The 14434-nt window shown below is 43.0% G+C and overlaps 1 protein-coding gene across 1 annotated transcript; it reads right to left on the bottom strand.

Moving 5' to 3' along the window:
* Window positions 1-1995: 1995 nt before the first annotated feature.
* On the bottom strand, window positions 1996-12114 carry LOC145389623 (zinc finger MYM-type protein 1-like). Its single transcript, XM_080264863.1, has 2 exons — window positions 12060-12114; window positions 1996-3212 (listed from the first exon to the last, which is right to left on the bottom strand). The coding sequence occupies exons 1-2, from the start codon at window positions 12112-12114 to the stop codon at window positions 1996-1998; spliced, it is 1272 nt and encodes a 423-aa protein (XP_080120989.1).
* Between the last annotated feature and the right edge of the window lie 2320 nt (window positions 12115-14434).

The following is a 14434-nucleotide window of genomic DNA, read 5'->3' as shown; positions in this document are numbered from 1 at the left end:
GAAGTGAGAAAAAAGTGGAACAAAACTCCACCTTCTGCCTTCATTCTCTAGTAAGTGTCTGAATGTGTCTGCATTGTTATGTTTTGGCTCTAGGCCCATCTGGACATGAATTTGGTGGTCCAGTTTTTTTTTATTTTTTTATTAGCCAGAAAGATTGTTGGGAAGGACTGTTGCTATAAGTTGTTTTGGCAAGGGGGGACAGACGGATATGGAGGTGTTGGTGTGATGGTTGCGGAGAAATGGGTGGAATATGTTAATGAATTATGAGAGCAAGCGATAGGATATTGGTAGTGAAAATTCTGTTCGGTAGAAGGATAGCTGTGATTATATCGGCATATGCTTCACAGCCAGGATTGGATGAAGCAGAGAAAGATAGATTTTGGGATGATTTAATGCATGTAGTGGGTGGTATGCAGGATGATGAGATAGTGGTTGTGGGAGGGGACCTTAATGGTCATGTAGGTGAAGCAGCACAAGCAGTGGCGGCGCCAGGAAATTTTCATTGGGGGGCTGAGGAGGGGCTGGGGTAAAATGTGGGGGGGCTTCACAAAATGTCATCAAACTGAAGTGTTGATGGAAAATTGATATGTACATATTCATAATATCCGAATGTACTGAGGTTCATTTTAGACACCTGTACTCTTTGAAACTGCGGTGTTAATGTATAACATTTCTTATCTCATCAAAAATTCTGCCAAATGAAATACATAAAACTAGCAAGGAAATTCAGATTAATGTATACGCAACATAATAACATTTATTATTTCCAGTTTATTCCATAAGATTGAAGTTTAACTCAATTAATTTAGACATCATGTGTAAGCAAGCAGTTAACATGACAGAAAAAATTCTATGTTATGAAGTTAATACAATCTGAAGAATCAGAAGAATTTTTAAATCAAGGTGTAACGACTGTCACGTTACTTTAAAACTATGCGCCTGTTCTGGTGATTGGCAGCAAATGTGTCTATAATGGCATCAATGTTCAGCTGTTTGGCCCTCCTAGAATTAATTGATATTACAGCAAGGTTGCTGGTGCGGTTGTTGCCACTGCTGTTCCTCAAGTATGTCTTGAGGAGTTTCAGACATGAGAAGCTCCTCTCACAGGCAGCTGAGGTGACAGGGAGGGTCACTGCAATGCATACAAGTTTATACAGATCTATAAAGGTGTCCTTGTTTGACTCCAGCATGGCTGCGAGCTCAAGTGGTGTGGACACTTCCAGGCCATTGTCTCTCTTCCTAGCTATTAGTCTTGTCAATTGGTGGACCTCCACTGCAAGATCACCCTCTGCCACTCCATAACTGGCTGCCATTCCTGACAGCGCTTTTTGTCCAGAAATGTAATGTGCTTAGGATTCAAGGCAGCAGCACCCATCAGAACATTACAGGCATCAGATGAAAATCGCCTGCTCAGCTCATTGAGCATTCTATCTATGATGGCATAGAAGGTCCTTCTCCTGGCATCTGGTATAGCTCCATCCCTCTGACCTGTACTGGATGTTATGATGAATTCATCCAGGTGTCTGGGAGCAGATCGTTGTCTACCTGGACGCTCAGTCTCAGTGCGTATCCCAACTACCTTGCACAAATCCTCAGCAGCCTCCTCTAACTCCTTCCAGGCAGCTTCAGTCCTCATTTCTGTCAGTCCAGACATGACAGACTGCATCAAGTCCTCTGCAGAGGCCAGCTGAAGGTCATGTGACTGGAGGTGGTTTGACAGTTGTTTGGTCATCAGTAACACTTTTTCCATGGCCATCAGAATTGTCACAAATTGCTGATCTAGCAGGATGCACAGGCCCTTTGCCTCAGTGGCTCTGTGTGCATTGTCTCCCTCCATGAGACGTTTCAAGGTTGTCACTATGGCAGGTAGGGTTCTTTTCACTGCCAGACAAGCAGCATGTTGGGAGGTCCATCTTGTGTCAGACAGTTGCTTCAACTCTATGTGCTGCCTTGTGGGATTTAATTCTTTTTGCACCTTTATAAATTCTTCATGTACTACTGACGTAGAGAAGAACTTGTACAAGCTCTGTATAGCCACAGAAACTCTGCTGCAGCCTGGATATTGTGTACACAATCAACGAGCACAAGGTTGAGCCTGTGAGCATAACAGTGGACATACACAGCCTGTGGTACCTTTCTCCTAAACCTCTCCTGTATACCACTGATGTGCCCTGACATGACTGCAGCTCCATCGTAGCACTGGCCAATGCAGGCGTTGTGGTCAGTACCACATTTGGCCAGGGTCTCCAAGATCTTGTTGAGCAATGAGTCTGCATCCAGACCCTCGGCTGCTGTGAAGTCAAGGAACACCTCATGAAGGCTCTGTTTGTGGAGATACGTCACCACAATGGACAGCTGTTCTTGTTTGCTGACATCCTTGGTCTCATCCACCATTAGGGCAAAATGCTCTGCTCTTAGGACCTCGTTGCTGATGTCCTCTCTGATTATTGAAGCTATGATGGCGAGCAGTTCATTTTGGATATCGTGGTGCGTATATTTAGCATTGCCAGGACCACCACTCAGTTTCTTTTTGACAATGTCATCATACCTGGAAATCAGGTCCAGCAGTTCCAGGAAGTTACCTTTGTTGCCAGAATCAGTGTCTTCCTTGTGACCTCTTTGGGCAACATTTTGGCAGGCTGTGTAGAGCAGTACGTCTATTACTGCTCTAATGTAATGTCTGTTTTCCTTTACAGTTTTTTCATGGTTGGTAGTAAAAGCATGTAGGATCCTAGAACCTGTTGCTTTCTGCATCTTAAACTCTGTCCAAGCTTGCATAGAAAACTTGTGTCCTGCTGAATTAACATGAGACTTCAGAGATGAGGTTGCCTTCTTCCAGTTCCGAAAGCCGTCATGGGTGAAGGACTTCTCACATTTGCTTAAGTGTACATGACCGAAATGACGACATGCAAAGCAGAATGCAGCATCTAGGGTCGTGGAGTACTCCAGCCACGAATGATGATCACGCCAGTTCTTGTTGAATGACCTTGACTGGCCACTGTATTCTGTGGCTGGGTATCTCTTCAAGTCTGGACAGGTGGGACCACTATCTGGAAGCTGGCTCAGGTCCTTGGGTCCAGGTAGTAGTTTCTCACCATGGGTGTGAGAAGTGCCCTCTTGTGGCTGGGGTTCTGCACTAGCCTCACCTAGTAAGGCTGCAGACTCACAATCACGATCACCACTGTCCAGGTCCTCATTAACAGCAGGTGTGTCTGTAGGAGGATCATCATCTCACGGCCTCTTCTTGGGAATCTTGGGTAACAGGTAGCGTTCCATGATCAACCCGGCCTATGTGATCAAATATGATAAACCACCATCAGTTACTTTCATAAACAGGGAAAACAGCATAAACAAGCACACAGATCACAGAAGCATAAAACTGCATATTAGCATTACAACAGACCAGATATTTTCACACTATTTTATTCTTCCTTCCACAGCTTCTTATAATCTTATAGTAGCCTATATACATTTGTAAGTAGAAAAAATCAACTTACACCATACCTGTAAATCAGTGCAAGACGAAAACCACAACTAATAAGCTCAGCTGCTCAGTAATTCAGTGTCTACTGCACTAAGCAATTAACAGCCAACAGACTCGGAGATCTACACACAACCGCGTCGCGTGGTAGACTGGTCTGGTAGCTGACGGGAATCGAACAGGAATGGCTCATCGTGCACTCGATTCGTGAATGCTGGGCTAGGCTAGGAGCCTAGGACCATGTAGGCCCTATAGCAGTGTGAATCCTTTACTTCATTTTAATCAAATATATTCAAATTTATTAACTTCCTGCCTCGAATTATGACATAATCGACATTCAATTATATTTCTGAAGACGAGATAATAATCGTACAGTCGTAATACACTAAAAGAATGGCTAATGTAGTTTAATAAAATAATGCTGTATTTTACTTTCACTTATCATTTTCATTATAGGATATGTAAACTAACCATCTGAATTACAAGAATTTCACAGAATATATTATAACATAAGTTACCCTTAGTATTAGAACTAGGCTGGAAGTTTTCCTTAGAAGTTGAGTCAACTGATAAATTTTCCGTAATTTCCGTGAAATTACTATAATTCAGAATCTGCTAAATGCTAACAGCTAAAAATAATAATCACGATTTAATCTATTGTCTTGAATCTTTTCCTAAACTTATAACACTTCGTTTCGTCAACTTTTGTGTATTATTTGTAAATAGTAATACAAAATTGAAAGTTCAAATAAGGGACGTCCTGCCTAAATTCGCCTTTGGAATCTGGCAATATTGGGGGGGCTGATGGGGGGGCTTGGCTCATTATTGCAAGCCTCCCCTTGGCGCCGCCACTGAGCACAAGGTTATGAAGGAGTGCAAGAGGGATGTGCATATGGTATAAGGAATGCAGAAGGGGAAAGGATGCTCGAGTTTGGGGAGGCAACGGACATGATTGTGTGCGACACGTATTTTAGGAAAAGAGACAGTAGGTTAATTACGTATGAGTCTGGGGGAAATAGCAGTCAGATAGATTATTTTCTGGTTAGGAGGGCCGATAGGAGGTTAGTGAGGGATGTTAAAGTTATAGGAAGTGAGGAGTGTGTGCAGCAGCACAAACTACTGATTTGTGATATGGTGCTTAAGGAACGATTGATGAAAAAGGGGACTTATGTACCTAGGAGGAAAATATGGAAGCTGAAAAACCAAGTAGTAAGGGATGCCTTCTATAGCAAGTTGAGGAGAGTGGTGGCTGAACAGGGAGCTATAGACAGAGGCGTTAATGAACAGTACAGAGCCCTCAAGAACAATCTCTTGAGAGTTACTGATGTAACATGCGGTTGGGCAAGAGGACCACCAAGACATAAAGTAACTTGGTGGTGGGACGAGGGTGTAGAAGCTTCAGTTAAGGAGAAAAGAAGGCTTTTCCGGGAATGGAAGAAGGTTGGTAGCAAAGAGGAATTTTTGGCTGCCAAGCATAGGGCTAGAAGAGAGGTATACCAGGTACAGGGCAAAGTCTGAGTCACAGAGACTTTTAATTGATAACCTAAATCATGGGGAAAGGAAAAATATGATATTTAGGGTGGCAGGTCAGGTGAAGAGGGATAATCGGGATATTATAGGTGAGCAGTGTGTGAAGAATGATGAAGTAAGGGTACTGCTGAACAGTGAGGATATTAAAGATGCATGGAGAGAGCATTATAACCGGTTGTTGAATGAAGGAGTTTGACTGGGACAGAGAGGGTTTGGAGCCAGCAGATCCAGTGTCTGGCCCTTGCCCTTTGATTGATGCTGCTACTGTGAGTGAGGCAATAGGCAGGATGAAGGTGGGGAAGGCAGCAGGTGTGTCAGGGTTGACTGCCGAAATGTTGAAGGCCTCAGGCGATACAGGGGTGAGTTTAGTCACTGACCTGATAAATAGGATTATTTATGAGTGTGTTGTCCCAGATGATTGGCTGAAGAGTGTAATTGTAAATGTGTATAAAGGGAAGGGTGATGCCCTGGAATGAGGAAATTACAGAGGTATAAAGCTTTTAGATCAGATAATGAAGGTAATGGTGAGAGTTTTAGAAGGTATGATTAGAGAAAGAGTGAATATTGATGAGATGCAGTTTGGGTTTATGCCAGGTAGGGGGACCACTGATGCCATATTCATTGTTTGACAGCTTCAGGAAAAATGTATTGGTAGGAGAAGGGATCTTTATTTTGTTTTTGTTGATTTGGAAAAGGCCTTTGACAGAGTCCCTACAGAGGTGGTGAAGTGGGCAATGAGAAAGCTTGGCTTGGAGGAGTGGCTGGTTAGGGTGGTTATGGCCATGTATGTGGGTGCTCACACCCAGGTGAGAGTGAATGGAGATTTGAGTGATGAGTTTTCTGTGAATGTTGGTGTGCATCAGGGGTCAGTCTTGAGTCCCATGTTGTTTATCATGGTACTTGAAGCCATTTCACGTGACTTTAGAAACGGACTCCCGTGGGAGTTGTTGTATGCTGATGATTTGGTTTTGATTGCAGAGAATGAAAGGGAGGCGGAGGAAAGGTTTAGGAAGTGGAGAGATGGTATGGGGCAAAAGGGTTTAAGGGTAAATGCAGATAAAACAAAAGTGATGATATCTAGGGTTGGTGGCGGTTCTGTCAAAGACGAGGGAGAGTGGCCATGTGCAGTTTGCCACAAGGGCGTGGGAAGCAATTCCATCTTGTGCAGTGTGTGTGATAAATGGGTGCATAAGAGATGTAGTGGTATCAGAGGTAGACTACGAGATAATGCTGATTTTATGTGTACGGCGTGCCGGGGTGAGCAGGTGGAGATTGTCAGACGTGAAAGGATTGAACTTGCTGGTGAATCTCTTGAGTGTGTGGAAGAGTTTTGTTATTTGGGAGACATGTTGTGTGCTGGAGGTAGCTCTGTGGCTAGGGTGAGAAGTGGTTGGAAGAAGTTCAGGGAGCTCTTGCCTCTCCTGACATTGAGAGGGCTCTCCCTATGTGCTAAGGGGTCTTTGTATGCAGCATGTGTTAGGAGTGTAATGCTGTATGGCAGTGAAGGAGGAAGATATTCGCAGGCTCAGACGTACAGAAATGACAATGATTAGGTGGATGTGCAATGCGTCCCTGCCTCCAAGGCCTGGAGGGGCTTGGTTTACAATGGAAGAGTTGAGAGGTAGGATGGGACTGGAGTGTATTGGTGTTGTGATGAGGAGAGGTAGACTGAGATGGTTTGGACATGTGAAGAGGATGGGGGATGATAATTGGGTGAGGAAGGTGAGAAGTGTTAATATTGGGGGTGGGGTTATGAGGGGTAGACCGAGAAAGACATGGGACGAGGTCATTAAGTGTGACCTTAGGGTTAAGGGACTGAACAGGGAGGCTGCAATGGATCGTACAGCGTGGAGAGCCGCCATTAGGTGACCAAGGCCGACACATGCAAGCATGTTGGAGCCTTTAAAAACGAAAACGTGTGTATGTGTGTGAACCTGGTGGACTGAAGATTGAAATTGCTTGTGTATTTTACCATCACTTTGGTGGATAGGGAGGGGATTAGGGGTGTTTGTAGACCCAGGAGGGGAGCTGTCCAACTATACATGTTCCACACCATATGAAGGCATCCCTCTGCAGCATTATTCCTTGTAAAAAGAGCAGTTATATTCAGCTTACAGGAATTTTTTTTTCCCCTATCAGCATGATAGACTTAATTTATGCACGATAGTGCCAGGTGATCGGACTGATTACCCAAAGGTGATTTTAATCGTGTTACCATCACATGTTTCTGTTCACTTTATCTCGCTCAGTTTATTCCTGCCAGTGTCTTTTTAATTTTATTCTTAACATCTTCTAACCATTTTATTCTCAGCTTAGAATAGGCATTTCAAACTGGAGGTGCGATTATAAGTCCCGACTCCCAACATACGAGGCCTTGCTTGGGTTGAATAAAATCACATGATACTAACTAAAGATAGTTATCACCTGAGGGTCAGTGAATTAATCAAGGGTCTTGGATGAAAAGTGTTAATTTATAATATATTCTTCAGGTTCTGACATTGAATCTGCCTTATGGAAGCTGCATGGTCATGGAATCTCCGTTGTTGAAAATACCTGTTTTGACGGTCATCCACTTCTCAGTCAACTGCTTCCACTATCAAGTAAGTAGCCACCTGATGATTTTGTGTGTGTGTGTATTTACCTGCCTAATTTACCTAACTGTATTATACAGGATTTGCTCTAAGCTTGTCATGTCTAAGGTTAGATACCCTCTGAATAGACCTCGTATATGCATGCACATTTACATACACATACACATGCAGGCATATGCATGTACACATGCACATACAGGTCCATATACGTGCACATTTGCATACACGTACACATACAGCCAAATTTACGTACCATACTTATACACATATAGGCACATTTACCTATACATACAGATACAGGCACATTTATGTACACATACATATAGTCATGTTTTGATATGCATAGTCACATTGAAATTCACATACACAGAGCCACATTTATACATATGTATTCATATACAACCATATTTACATGCACATATAGGTACATTTAGATAAATACATAAACAGATAGAGAGATATTGAACACATACATTACCACACAGTGTAGAGTTGTGAGATGAAAAAAAAAAAAAAAAAAGAGAGAGAGAGAGAGAGAGAGAGAAAAGAAACGTGGGGATGAAGTCATACATTGTGACCCCAGGGATAAGGGACTGAACAGAGGCTGTTAGAAATCAAGCAGGATGGAGAACCATAAAGTGACAAAGGCCAACACATTAAGCATGTTGGAGCCTGTATAAACATATTGAAACAACGCTGCTCTGTGGTGGAACTCTGAAGGTGCCATGAAAAAAAAAAAAAAATAATAATAAGTTGTCTATCCTCCATTTCCTCTCTTTATTTTTTTCTTCTGTTTGTTTAGCCAGGGAAGAAGGAAGCAGAGGCTGAAAGCCTATAAAATTGTTCCCTTCAGGAAAAAATAAGAAGTGATTAATTCAAAATCTGTTCATTTAGATTTTAGAGATACCAAGACACAGTGTGCTGAAAAGACTGGTGGGAAATACAGGAAAAGGAAGACAGTTCCAGAGTTGACCTGTTGCATTCATGAAGGACTGGAAGTATCAGTTAATTCTTGCATTAGAGTTGGACAGAAAAGACTCATTAAATTTAATGGTGCCATGACTCATTCTTAGATCTTTAGTGGAAAAGTTTCTAGAGAAAGGAAAGAAGTTGTATGCGGCTTTCATGGATTTGGAGAAAGCATATGACAGGGTGGATAGACAAGGATTGTGGAAAGTATTAAGAATATATGGAGTAGATTGGAAGTTGTTGAATGCTGTGAAGAGTATGTATGATGGTGCTAAGGCTGCAGTGCGTGTTGATGGTGAACTAAGTGAATTTTTCTCTTTGAAGGTTGGGTTGAAACAGGGATGTGTCATGGACATGTCTCCATGGTTGTTCAGTCTGTACATGGATGGGGAAATAAAAGAGGTACAAGGTAAGGTAGTGGATGTTGGAGTGCCCCTGGTGAGAGAGGATAGAGTTTGGAAACTCCCTGTACTGTTGTTTGCAGATGATACTGTGTTGTTGAGTGAAGACGAAGGGGAGCTGCAAGGCTTGGTGGATGAGTTTGGGAGAGTGTGTAAGAAACGGAATCTAAAGGTGAATGTAGGGAAGAGTAAAGTGATAGTCTTTGAGAGAGGTGAAGTCAGTGAATGTACAGCGAGGTTGGATGGTGAGGAATTGGAAAATGTGAGTACGTTTAAGTACTTGGGTAGTGTGATGAGTAAGGATGGAGGTTTGGAGGATGAAGTGCTTGAAAAGGTACAGCAGGGAAGAAAGGTTGCTGGTTCCTTGAAAGCAGTGATAAGAAACAGGGAAGTGAGCATGGAAGTGAAAAAGTTACTACATGACAGTATTGTGATACCAACGCCAACGTATGGAAGTGAAGCTTGGACGTTGTTGGAAGGACACAAGTCAAGAGTGAGAGCAGTGGAAATGAGTTATTTAAGAGGACCCTGTGGAGTCACAAGGAGAGACAGGCTGACGAATGAGGATATAAAGGAGCGTTGTGGTGTTGATGTGGATGTGATAGGAAGCGTTATGAGGAACACATTGAGGTGGTTTGGCCATGTGGAGAGGATGGAGGGTGAAAGACTGACGAAGAGAGTGTATGTGAGTGAGGTGGAGGGAGGAAGAGGGAGGGGGAGGCTGAGGATGAGATGGAGGGATGGGGTGGAGAGGTATATAAGAGAGGGGGGTGTGAGTTGGGAGCAGGGCAGTGAAATAGCGGGGGACAAGGCGATGTGGAGGCTATTTGTTTGTGGCCACCCCAAACGGGATTGAGGCGTCTGGCAATAGATAGATAGATAGATGACTCAGTTCCCCAGTTCTCTCAGATGAAACCAAGCTAGTAATACAGTATCTGCACACAGGGAAAGTGTATAGAGGATACCATAATGAAAACTGCCATTTCTCATGCTACTGTATCAACATAAAACTACAAAGATCAGATTGACACAAGTATCATACCTTCTAACACATTAGGACTATCTACATACATTACACCTTGATAGATTGTACTAACACAGTACTATCCCTCAGAATATGTTATCTGCATTAAAAAAATATATATATATATATATATATATATATCTATAGCCCGACGCCCTAATCCCGCAAAGGGTGGCCGCAGACAAAACGCCTCCAAGTAGCTCTGTCACCCACCATTTGACTACCCTCCCCCCAACTCACCCCCCCTCCCTCATATACCTCTCAACTCCATCCCTCCACCTCATCCTCGGTCTACCCCTACCTCTGCCTCCCTCCACCTCACCTACATACACGTTCATTCTCCATTCTCTCCACATGTCCAAACCACCTCAGTGTATTTCTCCTAATCTTCTCAACCACATCCACATGTACTCCACAACGTTCCTTCACTTCTTCATTCGTCAACCTGTCCCTCCATGTCACTCCACATGCCCCTCTCAAGTAACTCATTTCCACTGCTCTCACTCTTGACTTGTTCCCCTCTTGCAAGGTCCACGCCTCACTTCCATACATCAGGGTAGGGATCACAATACTATCATGCAGTGACTTCTTAACTTCTATACTCACCTCTCTATTTCTCATCACTGCTTTCAGTGAACCAACAACCTTCCTTCCCTGCTGTACCCTGTCACACACTTCATCCCCCAAAGTTCCAGCCTTACTCATCACACTACCCAAGTACTTGAATGCACTCACATTCTCCATATCCTCACCATCCAACCTCACTGTACATTCTGTGACTTCATTCCTCTCAAACACCATAATTTTACTTTTGTTTACATTAACTTTCAGCTTCCTCCTCCTACACACTGTCCCAAATTCATTCACCAAACCTTGCAACTCCCATTCATCTTCACTCAACAATACTGTATCATCAGCAAACAGCAACACCGGAATCTTCCAACTCTCACCCTCATTCATTAGAGCCACCCCCACATCCACTGCCCTACCTTGCACCTCCTTTACAACCCCATCCATGTATATATTAAACAGCCATAGAGACATCACACAACCCTGTTTCAGTCCTACATTGAGATCAAAGAACTCACTCAGCTCACCATCCACTCTCACCATAGCCCTAGCTCCTTCGTACATACTCTTCACAGCACTCAACAATTTCCCCTCCACTCCATATATTCTTAATACCTTCCACATACCTTGCCTATCTATTCTGTCATAAGCTTTCTCCAAGTCCATGAAGGCAGCATACACTTTCTTTCCCTTCTCTAGATACTTTTCCACTAAACATCTTAGAACAAATATCTGATCTACACACCCTTTTTCCTTCCTAAATCCCCCTTTTTCTTCTCCAACTAGCTCCTCTGTCATATGCCTAACCCTATCAATGAGTATTCTACCATATATTTTACCAGTCACACGAAGAAGGGAAATTTCCCTATGGTTACCACATACTTCTCTCTCCCCTTTTCCTTTGTATAAAGGAACAATTATACCTGATTTCCAGTCCTCTGGAACCCTTCCCTCTTCCCAAGCCAATCTACACAACTTCCATATCCACTCCACAACAATCTCATCCCCACACCTCAGCATTTCACCACACACTCCATCAATTCCTGGGGCCTTTCCCAATTTGATCTTCATCGCTTCCACTTCTTCCGTCCTACTGATATCTTCCTCCCTCTTCTCATCTCTTCTTCTCCCAGCCATTCTCCAACCACTTATACTCACACTGCTCTCACTTTCTACATTGAACAATTCCTCAAAGTGCTCCTTCCATCTCCTCAATTTCTCTCTCTTCTCCACCAACAATCTATTATTCCTATCTTTCACTCCCCTGCTATTTCCCCTTTCACACTGCCTTACTTTATTTACCTCCTTCCAAAACAATTTCTTACTCTCCCTCCATTTCACACTCAGATTCCTCCCAAACTCTTCATCCACTTTCTTCTTACTCTCCTTCACCAGTCTTAACACAAATGCCATCTCTCGTAATACATTAGCTACATAAAAGAAAACCAGTTAGATGATATTAACATGATACGATACCATCTCTTTCAGCTCACATTGCATACTGTTCATTTCTGCATCACTGTCTATCCACCTAAAGCCAGACGCCATGATCCCGTAAGGGGTGGCTATTTGAGTTAGTTGTTTACGGGGAGGTGCACTAACTCTCCGCCAAACCACTTGTGGACACGTAGGTAACACGTGTGGGTTGGTTATATGGTTACCACCCAGCTTTGTAAGTGGTTTCCTGGCTTACAGGCAGCCATTAGGCTTGTCATGCAATGTAAAGCCTTCTGTTAAGGAAAGAGGAGGAATAAAAAATGACAGGAAAAATGAGGGAAATGGGAAGGTGAGGCAGGCAGACACAGAGAAAGAATGATAAAGGTGAAGGAGTAAGTAGGCAGCACTACATCAAGTGAGTGGATGATGGTCACCACCACCTACCACAAGATAATAAAGTACATCAATTAAATCCTTCTCATAGTTTTCACAAACTCTCCCAGACCACTTGCCAGCTCAGCCAGGCAGACAGGTTGATGAACAACACCAACACCAACTCTCTCCCTGCTTGTATATCAACAGGTCATCTCGCTCCTCAATGCACCTTACAAGATGTTCGTCTCTCGTATCGAACTCTACGAAGTGTACAAGATCGAGATCATTGGAGACGCCTATATGGTTGCATCAGGACTGCACGATGAAAAGGTGAGTAGGTTAGGGTAGAGTAGGGCAGGAGAAAGGCAGGAAAAGCAAAGATGTTTGGGATAGAACAAGCAGTGAATATATGTATCAAGATATATTCTGGCAGCATTGGCAAAGAATTATTTAGCACCAGATCATTTTTCACAGTATGCTCAAGTTGTGTATAAATTGCCAAAGGGTACCAAAATATTTGTAGCTTTTAAAAAGTGGAGTTATACCAAAGTATCATTTTTTTTTTTTTTTTTATGGGGTAGAGTCTAGCACAGATTTTTTTGTCTATGCATGGCAGGTGTGTGGTGTATCACTGTGGTGCTCGGGTAACTCACTCTCTCCCTCACTAGACACACCCATAGGCTCCACCAACCTGGACCACTCATATACACTTCACCTGTCTACAAAATCATGAGCCACATGGGCCTAGGTAACGTCATGTTGATTGTACACATAAGGCCGCTGACACACTTGCCTGAAGTATGTAATTGACATGGTGAAACAACAGCACTCAGGGAGTGCATACTTCTGCCCAGGTAGCACCACCACCCTTTTTGACCTTGACCTTTGATCTGTTTGTTTCCAAAATTTAATCATTTGTTCCTTTGCTGGTCCTCAGTCAGTAATCATTATTTGGTGCAGTTCCATTCACATTTTTCTATAATGTTGCTAACAGTTAGACAGACAGACAGACACAGACAAAGAGAGCCAAAAATATAACCTCTTTGGCAGAGGTAATGAAGCACAGGGTTAGTGTGTGTGTCTGCACCGCACGAGTTCGGAATATTTTACCATACGAATTGGTCTCATCTTAAACGTCAGGACCAACTGCCTAGCCCCGGGCTTCTACGCTCCTCATGGGGCAACATAGGATTGGATGATGGATGGATGGATGGATGAATTGGTCACTCAGAATTGTTCACATCATGCCTGGGATGTGTACTCAGAAGAACTTGGCTTGTGTTGGTCAGTGTTAATGTTATTTTGTTGGTCGTCTCCCTCTCTCTCTCACCTCCCTCACAGCTGACAGTATCAGAATATGGAAGTATGATAATCTTCACTGGAATATTCAACATTTGAAGCTTACTTCAGTGAAAAATTAGCCTGTAGACCTCTGGAGGTTCCCAGTGGTGAGTAAAAGTTTTGACATGGGCCAAAGTAAGATACATAAGATGTCCCTCAAGATTCAAGAGTAAATTCAAGATGGTTTCATAACTCAGACCTTGAAAGGTTCCCCACTGACAACTAATATTGCCAAGCAATTGCCAGACAGTGCTGGTGCATCCCCTAAGCTCATTTGGACATGAACCCAATGGACTGGAGGCTGAAACTAACCTCTTTTGGAGGACAGGGAGTGAGTTGTGGCTAACATTACACAAACATTAAGTGCTCAAATAGCTAAGTTATATCAGAGGTGTAAACAGTGTTCATACCAGAGTTAATTATTTTGTTCATTTTCCACATATCTGGTCCTGTCTGTGCCTCCTGCGTATTCATCTGTGTACACAGATCATTAAGAATAGTAAATTTTTAATGTTATTGAACTTGAATGTATCACTGAGCTATATTGCTGTATTTTTGACATAGCATACTTCAAGTATTTAGTACTGTGCTTGATGAACATCAGCACCACCCTCATTAACACCACCACTGCCAAACATCATCACATCCTAAGCTTATATCAGGACATCACTTCAGCTGTCAGCATAGATTTGGAATGGGTGGAATCACATGTCAC

This window comes from Coenobita brevimanus, unplaced genomic scaffold (genome assembly GCF_032717465.1).
Source record: "Coenobita brevimanus isolate Jiangsu-jjx unplaced genomic scaffold, ASM3271746v2 jjx.HiC_scaffold_161, whole genome shotgun sequence".
Classification (NCBI taxonomy): Eukaryota; Metazoa; Arthropoda; class Malacostraca; order Decapoda; family Coenobitidae; genus Coenobita; species Coenobita brevimanus.
The sequence above is the reverse complement of the archived record's forward strand: the minus strand, read 5'-3'. Positions and strand labels throughout refer to the sequence as shown.